Source organism: Pelobates fuscus, chromosome 3 (genome assembly GCF_036172605.1).
Source record: "Pelobates fuscus isolate aPelFus1 chromosome 3, aPelFus1.pri, whole genome shotgun sequence".
NCBI classification, from domain to species: Eukaryota; Metazoa; Chordata; class Amphibia; order Anura; family Pelobatidae; genus Pelobates; species Pelobates fuscus.
In genome coordinates, this window is record NC_086319.1 from 273,950,679 (window position 1) to 273,969,304 (window position 18,626).

Sequence of the window (18,626 nt, forward strand, 5' to 3'; positions counted from 1 at the left end):
AGTGTGTTTGTGTGTGTTAGTGAGTCTGTTTGATGTCTGTTAGTGAGTGTGTGTTTGTCAGTGAGAGTGTATGTTTTGTAAGTGAGTGTGTATGTATGTCTGTCGCTGAGTGTGTCACTGTCAGTAAATGTGTGTGTCTGTTAGCTAGTGTGTATGCGTCTGTTCGTGAGTGTGTGTGTGTCTTCAGCACTTACCTTTCTCCAGCGCCGGACTCCCTTGGCGCAGGGGATCCCTCCGCCTCTCAGCTCCGAATGCGCATGCGCGTCAAGAGCCGTGCACGCATTCAAACCGCCCATAGGAAAGCATTACTCAATGCTTTTCTATGGACGTTCAGTGTCTTAGAATCGCGGAAGCGCCTCTAGCGGCTGTCAGTGAGACAGCCAATAGAGGCTGGATTAACCCTCAGTGAAACATAGCAGTTTCTCTGAAACTGCTATGTTTTCAACTGCAGGGTTAAAACTAGAGGGACCTGACACCCAGACCACTTCATTGAGTTGATGTGATCTGGGTGTCTGTAGTGGTCCTTTAAGTGTGTGTGCATCTGCATGCACTGGCGTACATACCGCGGTCGCAGGATTCGCAGCCCTGCAACCCCTGCGACCAGGTGCCCGCCGCAATGTGTTGCGGCCCCGGCCCGCCAGAGTAAGCGCGGGGGGTTGGGGGGGGCCCACGGATCAATTTTCGCACCGGGGCCCCATGGGTCATGTGTACGCCACTGCCTGTAAGCTACCCCTATGCCTCATTTACTTGATCTGTAGTCTGCCCCCCATCCCTCACTTACCTGATCTGTAGGCTGCAGCCCATCCCTCACTTACCTGATCTGTAGACTGCCCCCCATCCCCCACTTGCCTGATCTGTAGGCAGCCCCCCATCCCTCACTTGTCTGATCTGTAGGCAGCCCCCCACCCCTCACTTACCTGATCTGTAGGCTGCACCCCATCCCTCACTTACTTGATCTGTAGGCTGCCTATGCAATCTGGGAGTTGCTGGCTGCACTCTGTGCTGCTCCCCTGCAGATTCAATCAGGAGAGAGAAGCAGGAATGTAGCTTCCTATCCCTGCCTCTTTCTATACACAGCGCCACCTACTGGCCAGCGCTGCTATTGCAGTATATTCTGAATCTCAAAAGAAAAATATCGGCACAAGCTGAAAATTCATCCTTTTATATCAATAAAAACAAACTTTCAAACAAGTTTGATACTAATTAGCTATGTGAATGATAAAAGTGAGAACATGTACAGTATTTTAAACTGTACATATTAAAGGCAATATTGTAAATATTAAGGCTAATATCCCAATAAATAAAATTCTACCAGCTGCACATTTTGTTTCAACTTGGTAAACATACAAGCACCCAGAGTTACACAATCACATACTTTGTGTGTACCTGGCAGAGCCCTGGCTCTAGTTACACACCCTCTCCAGGGCACTGACCAATCAGATCGCACAAAACACTGTCTCACTGCGAGGCTTGGAACGCATTAGAAGCTGCGCATGTGCGAGGAAGGGGACACGGTGGTGCCTCAGTGGCACTTTGGCAAAAAGTAACTTTCTGTAAGCGGTGATGGAGCGGAACAGAGCTGCAGGTAATACGCCCGGCAGAGTATGCCATTAGTGAGGGAGGAATTTGCCGATAGATTAACAGCTCTTGTCATATTAACCTACGAGGAGAGAGTGCTATGCACTAACATTTAATATGCGAAGAGGATAGTTCAGGTCAGGTAATGGCACAGCGATGCATGAAGTCGGGCAGGGATATACTCTGTGAGAAATTGTTTTAGGGAGAAGGCTGTACTGAATGGATCAGAGCTGCTAGGTGTGAGAAGGGGATTGTCAAAATGGGACAATCTTGCAAGGAGTGGGCAAGTGATGCACTGAATGGGCAATTGATGAATTGAGTTGGACAATGCTGCAAGGAATGAGAGAGTGAGGAATTCAGTAGGACAATGCTGCAAGGAATGAGAGAGTGAGGAATTTAGTAGGACAATGCTGCAAGGAATGAGAGAGTGAGGAATTTAGTAGGACAATGCTGCAAGGAATGAGAGAGTGAGGAATTCAGTAGGACAATGCTGCAAGGAATGAGAGAGTGAGGAATCGAGTGAGACAATGTTGCAAGGAGAGAGTGAGGAATTGAGTGAGATAATGTTGCAAGGAGAGAGTGAGGAATTGAGTGAGACAATGTTGCAAGGAGAGAGTGAGACAATGTTGCAAGGAATGAAACAAGAGAGTAATGAAAGGGCCAGTGTTCCAGGGAGAGGGTTGTGGAGGTTGGGATAGACGTTCTGAATGTGGTGTTACAGGGAGTGGTAGAAAGATGTGTTTAGTGGTACAATGTTGCATTATAGGGACACTCCAGACCCCTAAACCACCCCTAAAATGCTTAATGTGTGTGTGAAGAGTGGTCCTTATTAGCATTTTATAACAAGTACAGATTTCAAGAAAAAATAGCATTTTTATAAATAAAGCCTCTTACACCCCCAAGAGAACTCCATCTTTTGTAAGCTGTTTTTAAATATACCGTAAATAAATATAAAATGCATAATGTGGTGAGTGGAGTGTCCCTTTATGTGCTAAAAGGGTGTTGTGCAGTGTGGGGCAACATTACAGGGAGTGGGAGACGGATGTTTTGAGTGGAGCAGTACTGCAGGAAATGGTACAAAGCTGTATTGAGTGGCTTCCAAATATCTCCTTTGAACAGCTAACTATTATCACACATATTAAGTGCTATATCCTTACATATTTTGTTTTTTTCAAAACATTTTTATTGTACTTGCTGTAAAGAACACTTCCGTCTGTCCTAAAAGATCCTTTCTCTAAAATTCCTTTACTGGCCCTGGATATATTTGTATAATGCTATATCTATCTATCTATCTTATCTATCATGAGTGACTTGTACTATTGTTTGCACAGTTGTAATCACATTAGTAGAAGATTGCATATTGTAGGTTACATTTGATCATACTCCATGTTGTGTTTCCTCCAGCCTCTTTGCGGGCCGAGTCCTCTTCATTGAAACAGCAGAAGAATAACAAACCCCGGTCAGCAGAGAAGAAGGTTCAGCCACACAGACCGAATGGCAGCTTCACGCGCAGGGTGTTTGGATTCAACTGGTCAGATTTTTCCAGCTGGCATCGCTTTGTTACACTAATGAATAGACCCACCGATCCTGCAGGACTTGGTGTATTCCGATTCCTTTTTGGTGAGCTATTGCCCCCACTCACCTAGCATCTCATTCACAAAAGTCTATATTTACTGCTAAAACAGGACTGAGGTATTTTAAATGGGATACACAATACATATATTCATCCAGATTGTTTTAATTTTTTATTTTAGACTTATTCCACAAATCCAAAAGTAATATAAAGCATTCACTAGCAAGAGAAAATAAGAAAGTCTAGTGCACAACAGCAGAATAACTATATAAAAATATAGAAAAACCTCCTAATAAAATAATGCACTCTTAAGCTTGACACCGCTTCATAGTCCAGATATACATATCGGGTAAGGTTTATCAAGTCAAAAAGCTTTACTTTCTCAAACAAAGTGATAATTAAAGAGTGATCACAATGGAAACAAATGTAATGTCTCATCTCTCTCATTTAAGACATTGCACACAAAAGAGTACATGCCTTGCCTTGATAAATCTCCAAAATAAATCATTTTATATATATATTACACAAGATCCAGCGCACTCAACCAATACACTAAACAGCAACTTCAATGTTGACAGATTTCTTAAAAAAACAACACCTAATCTATGCAAAAATAATGGGTTTAGTTACATCATATGATCATACATTGCATAAGCCTGCCACAACCTCAATGTACCCCATCTTTGGCAGGTCCTACACTAACAGCCTAATGTCTGCTCTTATGAGATTAACCCACTTACTTGGGGAAAAAAATTCCATCTGGGGCTCTCTGCAGTACAAGGCTAAATAGGGACCTGTGAGGGGGGAGGGGGGGGGGGGGTGCAAAACCAAGGAGTTGGCTAGACTCCCAAATAAAAAAAAAAAAAAAAATAAATAAATATATATATATATATATATATATATATATATATATATAATGAAACCAGGGGATTTCACTCACCTGAACATGCATAAATGGGGTGCAGTTGGGATCCAATTTATACAATACACAAGATCCAGCGCACTCACCTATCCAGTAAACCGCAACTTCAATGTTGAAAGATTTTATTTGTTTTATTTGCCTGCCACAACATCAATGTACCCCATCTTTGGCAATGTACCCCATCTTTATTTATTTTGCTGGAGAGATATAGTTAGCAGCATCCGTAACCTCCATTGTCATCTCTAACAAACATATAAATGTGCATATATAGTAACAAATAGGGTTTTTAATCACACATCAGCTTCCAACTCCCTCTCTTTATCTTTCCCAAAACCAGTGAATTCTGGGAAAGATCAGTGAGAAGAATCTGAAATGCAAGAGCCTACTGAGTGTCTGTTTGAACACCTTTTACCTTACTGCTATTTATTTATGATCTTTTAATACTTATGGGGGCATGCATCACTTGACAATTCTTTTTTAAACCAGCAAGCAAACACCTTTTAAACAAATCTAAAAAAACTAAATAAAGCAAGATTTTTTTTGCAAAGTATGTAATAAACTTGTATAAACTTACTTACATGGTTACATTGCTTTCTTAAATATAGGCCTCTCAGCTAGGGGAGTTTCTATAGCCCCCATACTTTTAAACATTGATCTCCGTTTCAGACCTGCCCACTAATGACCGAAACAAGGCATCATTGTACAGCAGTAGGAAAGAGAAACCCATAAACAGAGGTTGCTCATAATCATACTGATCAGACTCCCTCTCTTCTCTCCCTGTCAGGATGTTGCAAGGTGAAGAAGTCTAATACATGCACATGTGTAAATCTTGTCAGGCATGCCCTATGCACCTTTGCAGCATTCCTAAGGATGGGACACTGATTGGTTAGATCAATATCCCTTCTTTGCGTAGGTGTGGAAAGCATAAGAAAGAAGTAAATATGGAGGGGGAATCATATTTAACTGCTTTTTTCACCCTGCAGAGTGAGACAACTGTCTCATTCGAAGCCAAAAACTTTAAATGAGAGCAAATCCTTTTTTAATAAAGTATCACATTGTATTATTTATGTGCACCAATTCTAATTTAGTGAGTAAACACACATATATTTACTAACGGCTGAAAATGTCATTTGCAGAACTGCACAGACCGATTAGCCAGGTTTTTTTTATGCAGTTTACGAACAACCAAATTTTTTAGTACAATGCTGCTAACAGAGCAGATTTATACAAAATTTGCTGAATGAAAAGTAATTCATATAAATGAATGTGAATCTGTAATGACAGGTTCCCATTAACAGATAAGAGCTCCTAAAGTAATGAATGTATAATTTATCATAAAGATAATGGTGGTTCTGTTAATAGTCACTTTCTCTTTCATTGCTGTTAACATGACACTCACTTCTTCCACCAATCTACTACACTATTGTTCATGCATGGAAACGCTTCTACGAAGTAGTGATTTGTTTTTCTTTTTTGGGGGGGCAGTGATGTGTCCCTTTAAATTGTGTCTAGCATGACTGATAAACTTTAATTCTGGTATTATTGGGATTATAAAACCAATATAGAAATTTATTGCTATATTTTATGCGCACATCACATTTATTTAGGCATTACTGACTTTAACATCCACTAATTGTCTATTATTACAAGGATCATGCTCCTGTGTAGCTAGAGGGGGGAGGTGACGCAATGTTAGCCTGACCTTTGATTTATTTACATGGTGTGGGGGGATTATTCATTCACAAACACAGAAGCTGAAATGTTAGTTGGAGAGGTGAAGGGGTCACTTTTCTCATCTATCTTCTTAGATCTTGTAAAAGTTTATTAGATTTTTTTTCTTTTCTTTTTTTTTTCCTTTTCCATTTTTTTTTTAAAGGAACATGCTAACTTTGATAATAAATATATTTATTTTTTATTTTACATTCTCCGCATAAATGGAGAGGAAAAAGAAAATAAATAAAGCTACCAAGCTTAGCTCAGAGATTACCATTCCCAACTGAGAGGAGTTGGGGAGCACCATCCAGCCACTCCTAAGTAAGAAGTCAAACCATTACTAAATGAGTTGATTAATTGCTTTGATGGGGGCTAGCACCATAACTACTACTATAAAATGTAGTGGTTATCATGCTTGGAGTGTTCCATTAACGAGGAAGTGCCTCTAGCAGCTCACGGACAATACTTATTAATATTATTTTTCAGAAACTGTCCAAGAACAAAAAGAGCATTTATGCACTAAAACCACTTAATTAGGATGTAGTGATTTTGGTGCTTAGTGTCCCTTTATGCACTTTGTGTCTGAAAACATAACAAATATTCAATGCTATATGTGACGGAGCTCCTATATTCAAATTCAGTATCTCTTCCAATCTCTTCTGGCACAGCTAGAATAATTATAGCTCCATCCTCAAGCATCAGCCTAGGCTTTATGAATGGTAAACATGTACAACCTTTATTCAGAAATTCACACATATTTACAAAGCCATTCCCAACTGGGGGTCATCAAACCAAACAATACTATCCCACCTTGGTGTCTGGGACATAACTCAATCAAAGACGGGGTAATTAAATAGCAGACATCATGGCGCCTTACAATAATATCTCTAAAGTAGAGTATTCCCCACAAGTAATTCCCAATAGCTATACATGAGAGCTTAAATAATGGCTTCTCAGAGCCCTGTAGAAGGGAGCTCCTTCAAGTCCTTGGTGTTGCTGGACACCTCATAACCACCCTGACCTCCCCTCCAAATAGAGCTCAGGTTGGTGGTTCAGAGACCAAGAGATGCCCACTTGAAGTGTGACTAGATCACTGAATCTTCCAATCTGGTGTACAGTCCAGGATGATTCTGGTTACCGCGCGGTGGCCGGTCAAGCATCACTTCTCCATTTAGCCCTAAGAGGTGTCCTGAAAGTCTGTAGGGATAGCTGGGCCCAAGGTTAGACTCCCTTATGTTCTGTAGGGTCCAATATTATAACTCCAATGCCACTTAGAGTGTAAATACTGTTTTTTTTCCATGCTTGTAGATGTGCAAAAATGACTTCAGTCATGAAAACATTTGAGCTGTTTGAAAGTCTGCACAAGTTATTTAGGATTTTTACTTTCAGCGGAAGTGCAGATCCCCATTGTGATGTCACACCATGAAAGGAGGGGGTGTCTCATTCCTTAAGCTATAATGAATAGAATGAACAGGGATGTACAGGGAACTCCTTGATCCCAAAGGAATCAAACAAGCCTAAGGAATTCTGAGAGCATAAACATTTTAAATGTTATGATTTGGCTCCCACTTTTTCCCCCTTTTATGTGGATATTTATGGAAAATTATTTACCTTATTATTATCTTCTCCTCCCTTATCATTGTATAGAGTTTTTATATTCTGTTGTTCTGCAGGGCCACACAGATTCAATATCCTTTTGTTGCTCTATACAGGTCTGTTGATGGTTCTGGACATACCTCAGGAACGAGGCCTCAGTTATCTGGACCATAAGTATTTGGATGGGTTGGATGTATGCCGCTTCCCACTTTTTAATTTCCTGCAGCCGCTGACTCTGGACTGGATGTACCTAACATATGTCATCATGCTTCTTGGTAGGAGATATTTTTTTCTGTATGTATTTTATAAAATATATGCCCTATGTCTTTGTCTCCTAAATGCCTCTGTTTTTTTAAAATTATGTCAGAATATCAATTTCTGCAGGTCAATGTCTGACCAGCATTTCTCTCTTTCTTTCCAACTTAATCTTCATGTCAAATATTTAATTTTATATTCATTTAGGTGCACTGGGGATTACCCTGGGATGTTTTTACCGCCTAAGCTGCCTCCTTTTTCTCCTGCCATACTGGTATGTGTTTTTCTTGGACAAAACGTCCTGGAACAACCACTCTTATCTTTATGGACTGATTGGGTTCCAACTCACGCTGCTTAACGCCAACCGTTACTGGTAAGATTTGCTATTAAGTGATCTGTTCCTTAATGTTAAAGCAGCCTTGTCATGTTTTGTGTGGTTATTCTGCTATGGTTTTCCTTCCTTAATCTCCATGTAACGTATTGATAAGTCTCCACTCATTGCCACCTTCCCTTTTTCATATTTATTATCTTCAGTTCCTTGTGCTGGACCGCAATATCAATTCTGTTTTCTTCTGCCCGTGATGTCCATTTTCCAATCTGTGGAATTCCTTTTACTGAGTGTTGGTAAATTAGCTTAGCAACTGGTCCGGAACCTTAGTTAAAGGAATACTTCATAGCCCAAATGGGCAAAAAATTGAGAAGCCTCTGAATTGGTGCACTTGTGTGTGTGCACACATCTGATCAAAGGTCTGGAAGAGCTGAATGTGCTGATGTAGGGGAGGAGGCAGTTATGTTCAAGTAGGAGTTAAAAGTAGTTGTGAAAGTGACAATTCCTCATCACAATTGGCACTTTTATAAACTGGGCTTAAAATAGGATACAGCTCACCCATAAGCACTTGAGCAAGCTAAAGTGCTTATGGGCTATGGAGTGGTCTTTTAAGCTCTGCCTATTGTCAAGTTTTGTCAACTTGACTGCTAGACATATTAGTCCCTAAATTTCCTTATATATTTTATGAAAACTAGAGGGCTCTTTAAAAAAAAAAAAAGTTAAAGCAATTCAGACAAAGGGAGCTGTATAGAAACTATATTCTATTCTATCTATTTATATTAGATAAAGTTTATTTTTGGTGGCTGAGTTCCTTTAATAGCAAAATATATCACTTTTGTCATTGTCCTAAATGACAAAGAACAGATACCAGCTTTCTGCTAAATTCTGCAATTTATTTTTACCACTTTGTGGGTTAGTTAAATGGTTAAAGGACCACTATAGGCACCCAGACCACTTCAGTTCAATGAAGTGGTCTGGGTGCCAGGTCCCCCTAGTTTTAACCCTGCAGCTGTAAACATAACACTTTCAGAGAAACTATGTTTATATTTGGGGTTAATCCAGCCTCTAGTGGCTGTCTCCTTGACAGCCACTACAGGCTGCTTTTGCGATCCTCAATGCGAAAATCGCATTGAGGACACGCTGACGTCCATAGGAAAGCATTGAGCAATGCTTTCCTATGGGCGGTTTGAATGCGTGCGCGGCTCTTGCGTCGGCAGGGGGAGGAGAGGTCACCAGCGCCGAGGGAGCCCGGCGCTGGATTAAGGTAAGTGGCTGAAGGTGTTTTAACCCCTTAAGCCCAGCGGGAGGGGGGCCCTGAGGGAGGGGGGACCTAATAACCCTATAGTGCCAGGAAAACAAGTTTGTTTTCCTGGCACTATAGTGCTCCTTTAAGGACGTATTATCATGTCCTACAAAGCATGGGCTTTAAGGACGTTGCGGCATAATGACATGTTCTAACGTTTTGGTGTTACCAGGTTTAAATCCCTGCTCAATCCTTTAAATTCCTGCTCTATCAGCTGGGGCCATATTTATTGGCTCCTGACTGTATGTAGTGCCCAAAGTGAGAGCTGCATACAACCCTTTAAATGGGGGTTTAAATCCTCATTCTTTCAATGTGGTTGAGTAGGGTTAAATCACATTTAGTGGCCCCAGACTGACAAAAGAGCTGTATGAAGAGATCAAAGTGAGCACTGCATATAACCCTCTAAATCTATTGAAATCACTGCGGCTGAGTGATGGCTCTCAGTCGTGGTGATTCTAAGGCTGCAAGCTGCTCAAGGTAGACCTCCAGGATCTGAACAAACTCTCTCAGGGTCTCTCTGCGGGTCCCCATGTTCAGTGTGAATGGGATTGGTTTGCTACACAGCATTGATCTCAGTGTAATCGGCATGCTGGAGTTTCAGTATTACAGGGGCCATTATTGTTGCAGAGGCAGGCAGTAGACAGCAGATGGAGTCTCACTTGGGACATTTATTAGGTGGTGTGAAGAGCGGCATGAGTGTAATATACTATTAATGGAGGAAGAAAGGAAGTTGGTATGGAATAACTGATTAGCTGGAGATGTGACAGAGTTAACCATCATTGAAAAAGACACTCTTGTGGTGTATTAGGGAAATTGATAAAGAGATTGGGAAGTGGGTTATATTCTAGGTAGGGAGTGATATGACTAATATGATATGTATGAAAAGGATTGTACCTAAATAGAATAGAACGGAGAGGGTTATACTGGAAACTGTATTTATATTTCCCATTCTTCCTTCTCTGCATCTTCCAATATACAATCCGTATCTGCTTTTCAATCCTTCTGAATCAAACATTTCCTCTCATCTGTTTAAAACTTAATTGCCTTCCATGTCTCCCTCCATTTCAGTTCCCATTCCCTCCCTCATAATTATCCATCCTGCTCTTCTTTCCATACCATTTTTCCTATAAGCGTCCTATTCTCACACTTCCATCTCAATATCCACTTTTTTAATCCAACATATACCTTCTTATACAGATCACTCTCCATTGCCCTATCTTATCTAATTTTCAGAGGGTGATAACCTTGTTCGTTCAGAGCATGCGGTATAGGTAAGACTTGCAGTTTTCCTGACACTGTAGAATCCTGCATTGCCCCCCCTCCCATGGTGCTGAAGGGGTTAAAACCCCTTCAGTCACTTACCTGAATCCAGCACAGATGCCCCTCAGCGCTGGATCAGGCTCCGCCCACGCTCCTCCCACGCCGACGTTAGCAATGGCTGTGCTCGCATTAGGATTTCCCTATAGGAAAGCATTTATTCTCAATGCCTTCCTCTGGGGAAAGTCTGATGCTGGAGCTCCTCATGCAGAGTGTGAGGACATTCAGCGTCAGATAATGGACCAAAGGTCCGTTTTTATTCCGGAGGGGGCCCCAAGAGGTGGACGCTTCCGGCGGGCTCCTGTCTCCCGGTCAGACGCGGCAAGGGAGCTGTGTTCTCTCTGCTCCCCGTGCGCTGTTTGGTGTGGCGAGAGAGAAGAGAGAACACAGCTCCCTTGCAGCATCTGACCGGGAGACAGGCGCCCGCCGCACTGAAGCCCCACTGGACCTCAGGGACCTCCTCTCCAAGTAGGGAGGCTGGGTGGACATTTTTAAAATTTTAAATAAAATAATAATAATTTGTGTGTATATGTCTGTGAGTGTGTGTCTGAGTGTGTGCGTGTGCGTTTATATATGCATACAAGTATATATTTTTTTTTGGGGGGGGGGGGATCTTGGGTGAGTTCACACACTTTATTCCCCAGGACTTGATCCCTGTGCAGCCCCCTAACAGACACGCGCACGCAGCCCCCTAACAGACACACACACGCAGCCCCCTAACAGACACACACACGCAGCCCCCCCACAGACACACACGCAGCCCCTTACAGACACACATAGGAAAAAAAAGGTAGAATATAAAATAGAAAACATATATATATATATATATATATATATATATATATATATATATATATATATATATATATATATATATATATATATATATATATATATATATATATATATATATATATATATATATTAAGTCCATCTTAAAGGGGAAAAAAAAATCAGATTTGAGCTATAAAATTAGTTACTGTGGTGGGCGGTAAAGGAAATTTTACCATGAAAAGATAAAAAAGTGGGCTATAGGTAATAAAAGGTTGACTACCCCTGGTCTATACACTAAAACTGCTGCACTAAGTGAAATTTATTTTGTTGTGTTAATGGATTACTTAAAATATACATGGCATGTAAAAACATGCCACGGTACTGTAGGTTATAACATTTATCTATTTTATATATTGTTACCTAAACAGCTAAAAATGTATATGTTGAGTCTTTTATGTATTGCTTTCTGTTCAAACTTGTATACTGTTAGCATCAATGTGCAAATTTTCAATATGCTGTAATAACGAAATCAATAAATTTACCTTTGCACTATGTGTAGTAGGTGACTACAAGCTAGATAGGATTGAATTCATGTAGTAAATGGATAACGGAATGCCAGGTAAGATGTGCTTATGTATTAGTCTACATTCTGTTGGAGATTTTATAAGCTCTGTGTGTGGATTTTTCAAAATGTTATGTTAAATTTGGCCTTGTTAGCATCCCCTTTTTGGGGTGCTATGTCCTCATTACATTCAGCTTGTCATCTTACCATTTTAATTGTAGATATAGAAGCAACGTAAACTGTATTAAATACACATACCTTTGAATTTCTCTCTGCTATCCATTGTATTTCAAACTTTGAATTGCAATGGGTTAAAAGGGAATTTCCAAGTATAAAAATACCTAAGTTAGACAATGTTTCCAAATGTTCTATTACCAGTTTGTTTTTCACTTCACCATAAGTCGCTATTAAGTGAAAAAACCCCGTAGAGTTCTACCTTACTTAATGAAAAGAGAAGTTGTTAATTCTCAGTATGTGTTCTCTCTTTCTATATTAAACCTTCTAATACAGCTTCAGGAACTGCATGTACAGTTTGTAATTTTTGTGATCTCTCCCTTTATATATGTGCCCTTATGTATTATTTATTAATTTCCACAGGTCTATAGATGGTTTACTAAATCCCCGCAAGCGAAATGCACATGTCCCACTTTGGAATTACACCTTGCTCAGGACACAGGTAAAAACATTCCTTTTTTTTTTTTTTTTTTAAACCCTTTCTGAATAATTGGCATTTCAAACCACTTCCTTATTTATATTTTTTTTTAATTTATTTTGTATTCTTTCAGATTTTTATTGTGTACTTTATTGCTGGTATCAAGAAGCTGGATGCTGATTGGGTTGAAGGTTATTCAATGGGGTCTCTGTCTCGACATTGGCTGTTCGACCCTTTCAAGTAAGACACCGCGTAGGCGGAAGTCACATGAACATGGTTTTTGTTTTTTTATATATATATATATTTCTGTGCGTTTTAACCTGTGTGCTTGTTGTAAGTGAACAATTACAAACCTAAAGACTCATTGTAAGTGAACAATTCCAATGTATTAAATAGTATCCCTATTTATAACCATTGGAATAACACAAAGTATAACTGTACAGTGCCTTTTCAGGAATGTGAGATTGCACTTAACAATAGGTATCTTTCTATCTATTTTACATCTTTTATAAAATTTAGTAATGTCATACTGTTCCGGGAAAAGCAGTTGATTTACACAACCTTACTATGAAAATTATATTTATGTCCATGTGCAATTATTCTGTTAAGTTATAAAAATGTTTACATCTGTATTTTTTTTTAAGGTTTTCTGGCGATTTAATGTTTTGGGGGTAGTTCTTGTTTGAAATATTATAATGCAGTAGCAGTCACAATTATCTTCCATGAAAATACAGTGACACAGAAGACACCATAGAGTGGATAATTTATGATTGCATACATGATAGCCTAAGAAGCATAAAACTCAAATAATGTGTGTATTGATATATATCCTTTATTATTACAGAGAGCATAGAGTTTGAACATGGATCCTTTGTTGAAAGTCTAGACAGAAAATGTTTCAGAATTGTAGATTATGCTAACGTAGTGTACCTATAATCTTAAAGGGACACTCCAGGCACCCAGACCACTTCTGCTCATTGGAGTGGTCTGGGTGCCAACTCCCACTAATCCTAACCCTGCAAGTGTAATTATTGCAGTTTTTTATAAACTGCAATAATTACCTTGCAGGGTTAACTCCACCTCTAGTGGCTGTATATTAGACAGCCACTAGAGGGAACTTCCTGCTCTATAGCACAGGGATCCTGTGCTAGAGCGTCGCTGGACGTCCTCACGCTGTGTGAGGACCTCCAGCGTTGCTCAAATCCCCATAGGAAAGCATTGAAATTCGTTTTCAATGCTTTCCTATGGGGTGACGTAATGCGCATGCGCGGCATTAGGTCTCCTCGGCCGGTGGGCGGGATCAGTCTCACCCACCGGCCGACGGAAGAACAGGGAGGAGCGTCGCGGAGGAGGAGACAGCGGCGAGGGACATCGCCGCTGCCTCAGGTAAGTGACTGAAAGGGTTTTCACCCCTTCAGTAACCGGGGATTGGTGGGTGGGAGGGAGAGGGACCCTCCAGTGCCAGGAGAACGGATCGTTTTCCTGGCACTAGAGTTTCCCTTTAATTTTAGTAATGACAGAAGGCGAATATTTGCATAATGAAGGAATTTACTTAGACTATCTGGATACCAAGTCCAGAGGTCTATAGTAAGTACTGGAGTAGGAAAGATGGGATTACCAAATTAATTAATGATATGAACGTAAAGAGTCACTTAGCAAATATAACAAAATAGCCCAAATATAACAAATACCCGAATTGGGTAAAAAAATCTAGCCACAGTGGCTCACCTCAAAATATCTTAGTCAATGGGGTACTTTATAGATTAGTCTTAAGAAAGCTACAGATATTAGAATTTAATCATGGTAGGTCAATTCTGATAGCTACAGACAGTAGATAAGCTTAGCTCCAAGTTGCTAAGTAAAGTATTGACTAGAAACACAGACCTACTCATAATATTTAAGGTTCACAGTATATCTTACCCATATTATGTGAAAAAAACAGGGGGGGGGGGGGGAATGGGAAAAGCTTGCAGGAATGTAGTACTAAGTCTAAGAGTATATAGTTAGCTGCTCCCAGGCAACATGTCCAGTGTAATGAGGTGAAAAATAAAGAAAGTGAAAATTAGAGTGATCTAATGTGTAGAACCATACTTAGATTGTTGGTTACCTACACATAGTGACAGTGCCCTAGTGAAAAAATAAGTGAAAGGAAAGAGAAACCCGACGCGCGTTTCGGTGCTTTCTGTAATGCACCTTCGTCAGGGGCTGGGGTTGGGCATATTACGAGTAGGTCTCATTACAGTTATCTAGCCCTCATATGTGTGGGTATGTTTGCAGTTTTGTCCTGTTGATTATTTGCAAGACTACTTTTTAAATCCTGTTTGCTCCATTTAGATAACTCCACAGACGTTAGCTGTGGCCTATAGAGCTTTACAACCAAGTCTGCTCCCAGCCTAAAGACCAGTGTTTCTAGTCAATACTTTACTTAGCAACTTGGAGCTAAGCTTACCTACTGTCTGTAGCTATCAGAATTGACCTACCATGATTAAATTCTAATATCTGTAGCTTTCTTAAGACTAATCTATAAAGTACCCTATTGACTAAGATATTTTGAGGTGAGCCACTGTGGCTAGATTTTTTTTACCCAATTCGGGTATTTGACCACCTATTTTGTTATATTTGCTAAGTGACTCTTTACGTTCATATCATTTAATTAATTTGGTAATCCCATCTTTCCTACTCCAGTACTTACTATAGACCTCTGGACTTGGTATCCAGATAGTCTAAGTAAATTCCTTCACTATTCTCTATTTATGGGCTAAGCCCCAGGACACGTCTGGAGTGTCCAATCTTGGTGAATTTCTGCCAGTGTTGAGGAGTTCCATTAGTTGGACCCACCAACAAGGGTAGGGATACATTTCGTGATTGAATATTTGCATAACTCTCTTTTTACTGAAACTCCCAGCAGCACAGATCATAAGAGAACAACCAATCAAAAAACACTTCAATGTTATACAAAAGGACCTGTCACACACATCACTTCCTCCTTCTTTGTAGCGAACGGATAAAGGTAAGGTTCAAATGTCCGAAAAGTCCAAACATAACCTAGATAAACAAATCAAAACTGTAGCTGTGGAAACGTCCATAACCGCCGTAGATTGCAGAATAGATGTAGAAAGCACCGGTCATTCTGAAAAGAAACAGAAAGAAGTAAAGGCATCTGAAGTGACATTTTGTCTAACATACCATAACTGTCGATCTACTACTTAAGTTAGATGTAAATTAAATATAACAGTCATGCCTAGCCGGTAGAAACGACTATAACAATCTATCTAGCTACTAGAAGACGATAATACTATACAATACATATAATAGCACCATATATGATCATAGAATATCCTAATATCATAAAAAAAATTACAGAAATATTGAATTATAGAAATCCCAGGGGGGGAAGAGACAATAGGGTGGGGAATATTCGCCTCCTGCCATTACTAAAAGTAAGATTATAGGTACACTACGTTGGCATAATCTACAATTTTATCACATGACAGGAGGCTTCATATTTGCGTTTTTAATGCTGAGAATTTAGAAAAGTGAAATAAGCGTGAGAGGACTGTCTGTTATAAAACACATGGAGAGTAGATTCCCGTGACCAGTCCGCACATCGTATGATATCGGCCAATGATGCGCCCGCTAACAAAGCTCGTGACGCCGCAGCTCTGCGATCCGAGAGTGCACTGAAGCAGGAATCTATTCCAGCCAAAGACAAAATCCAGCTGCCCATACCCCGGATGGTATTCTGCCAGTAGTGTGATCTTGCGGGCGAGGCAACATTTGTATATGTCTTCTGCCGCCTCCATCAAGGATCGGGATCTGGCTCTGCCCAGTCCGTTGAAGCATTGGACCGCTGAAAACTGTCCATGCGGAGCAGGGTGCCACAGTCGGAAAGTCCTTTCCGGTGTTGGTCCAAATCTAGCCGGCCATTCCAGGCTTTCATGTGGAGTAGCCACCAACAAAGTTCTGGCCGCATCTCTCGCGATAGGGGTATCCAAAGATCGTATAAGTGACCCACACGCAAATGTTTTGCCTTCAGTCGTAGCAGACTTCTGTAGTGCAAAGGCCCTGGAAATATCGCCTGGGTCAAGGAGGCAGAGGGCCCACTATCCACGCGAGGAGTCGCAGAGGAGCCGTATCCGTGTGTAAGAACTGTCGAATCTCCTTTCGGATGGATGCAATCTTCGTGGCAGGTGGTCGGAGGACTCAATCCCTTGAGTCTATCTCGAAACCGAAAGACTGTATTACCAGTGAATGGGAAAGGACTGACTTTTGTCTGGTCACCACGAAGCCCAAAGACTCCAGAAAGTGAACGGCAAAGTATGTCTGTGAGCGCAGTCTGGATTCTGCGTCGCAGAAGATCAGCAGGTCGTCCAGGTAGACAAGGCAACGGATGCCCCAGATTGGAAATGGGCCATGACAGGCTTCAGTAGCTTCGTGAGGCACCATGAGCCAAACCGAAGCCGAAAGGCAGGCACGTAAATTGACATGACCGACGACCCCATACGAACCTAGAAAGCAATGACTCGTAGACGCCACAGGTACCGAACGATACGCGTCCTTGAGATTGAGACGAGAGAGCCAATCAATGACCAGCAGGAGATCCCAGAGTAGATGTATACGTTCCATTATGAAATGTCAATAGACGACACAGTCGTTGAGCTGGCGGTGGTTGATGACTGGCCGAAAGTCTCCCGAGTTTTTTTCAGACCAGGAAAATGTTGCCGTAGAAGCCCCAATTGTCCAGGGCGAATCATACCGTGCCTTTGGCGACTAGAGAGCGAATCTCTTCGTCTTTGAGGAGTCAGTGTTCTCTTGTTACATGCAACGGAGGTGGTCAGGTGGTTTGTATGGGTTGGGAGTGGAACTCGATGGTATAGCCCTAAACCGTCTGCAGGATCCAAGCATCTGCCGTGATCTTTAACCATTTCTGTAGGATAGAAGGTCGGCGATTGTGAAAAGGGCCTGGATCCAGTGGACCAAAATCGGCTGGTGGCTCGGCCCCTTTGCCGACCAATCCTCCCCAAAACACCCCTGCCGGGTGGTGGTCTGAAGCCGTGCTTGAGTGAAGGTTGGGCTTTGGTCAGCGTCGTGAACAGGTTGACCTGTCGCTTAAACTCTGCTATAAAAGGCTCACCGAATAGGAGGAGTCACTTTGTCAAGGGTCCCAGTTCTTTGGAGCCCAATTCCAAGAGTTTTGAGTCCATCCTCAACAGTGCTGTCTCGCATCTCGCTGTACAGAGGGTCGCATTGGTGTTACCCATCATGCAGATAGAGCGATGGGCCATCCTCTGAAGTCATTTGGGTCCAACTGCGTGCCCTGTGAGAGGGCCAGATCCACAAAGAATAGGATGGGCCTAGTAGCTCCAACAGCTTGTCTTGTGACAACTTTAGCACCTTCTCGACGCCCTTCCTGGGGTCTCTGCCAACCCGAGACATGAAAACTCAGATACCAGAGTGATAGCCACCAAATATGGACGAATTGCGGGTCCAATAATGGACGAATTGTGCCAGATGATCTGGCATTGTCCATACCGACAACCTGGGGTGTTGTATAGTGCGTGGATCGAACATGGGTACCCACATTTTGTCCAGAAAAATCCTCCTCCGGTGGTCTTGGGCGGAGGTGTGCAGGTACCCTTTTCCTGATATTCGTCACCTAGCATGGTTTCAATCCCGTACTTGGAGTCGGAGTGGGTTAGGTTTTGCCAGTCCACTCTTTCAAAATGCTTGCCCCTAGACTTGCTCGGGGACCTGGAACCCATCCCGTGACGTTTGGGCCCTGTCTGGCTCAATGGAGTGTCAGATACCAGGGCGGCATCAGAGTCTTGTGGCCCAGTTTGCTGAGATTTAGGCAGGACCCGTAGTAGGGCCTTTTAAACGGAGGCCGCAACAGCGGCATTAATCATGGCCTGAAAGTCCTGCGTTGGTGGAGGTGTGTCGCTCATGGTGGTCGGTCTGCCTGTAAGAGGACAGTGGCAATCAGTAGGAGCAAGATAAATGGAGACGCACGTAAGGTGCCAGGCTCCCAGCTCACCCAGGGATCAGATTCACGG

At 41.7% G+C, this 18,626-nt stretch overlaps 1 protein-coding gene across 2 annotated transcripts in view; it reads left to right on the forward strand.

Annotated features, from left to right (window-relative positions):
• Positions 1-1,485: 1,485 nt before the first annotated feature.
• The window catches only part of GGCX (gamma-glutamyl carboxylase), a 51,675-nt gene continuing 34,534 nt past the window's right edge, over positions 1,486-18,626 (forward strand). For both annotated transcript variants that reach the window (XM_063448581.1, XM_063448582.1), the window contains exons 1-6: positions 1,486-1,585; positions 2,983-3,198; positions 7,499-7,657; positions 7,845-8,010; positions 12,519-12,597; positions 12,707-12,813. In XM_063448581.1, coding sequence (XP_063304651.1) covers positions 1,564-1,585; positions 2,983-3,198; positions 7,499-7,657; positions 7,845-8,010; positions 12,519-12,597; positions 12,707-12,813 — 749 coding nt within the window. In that variant the 5' untranslated portion in view covers positions 1,486-1,563. The remainder of the gene's footprint in view (positions 1,586-2,982; positions 3,199-7,498; positions 7,658-7,844; positions 8,011-12,518; positions 12,598-12,706; positions 12,814-18,626) is intronic.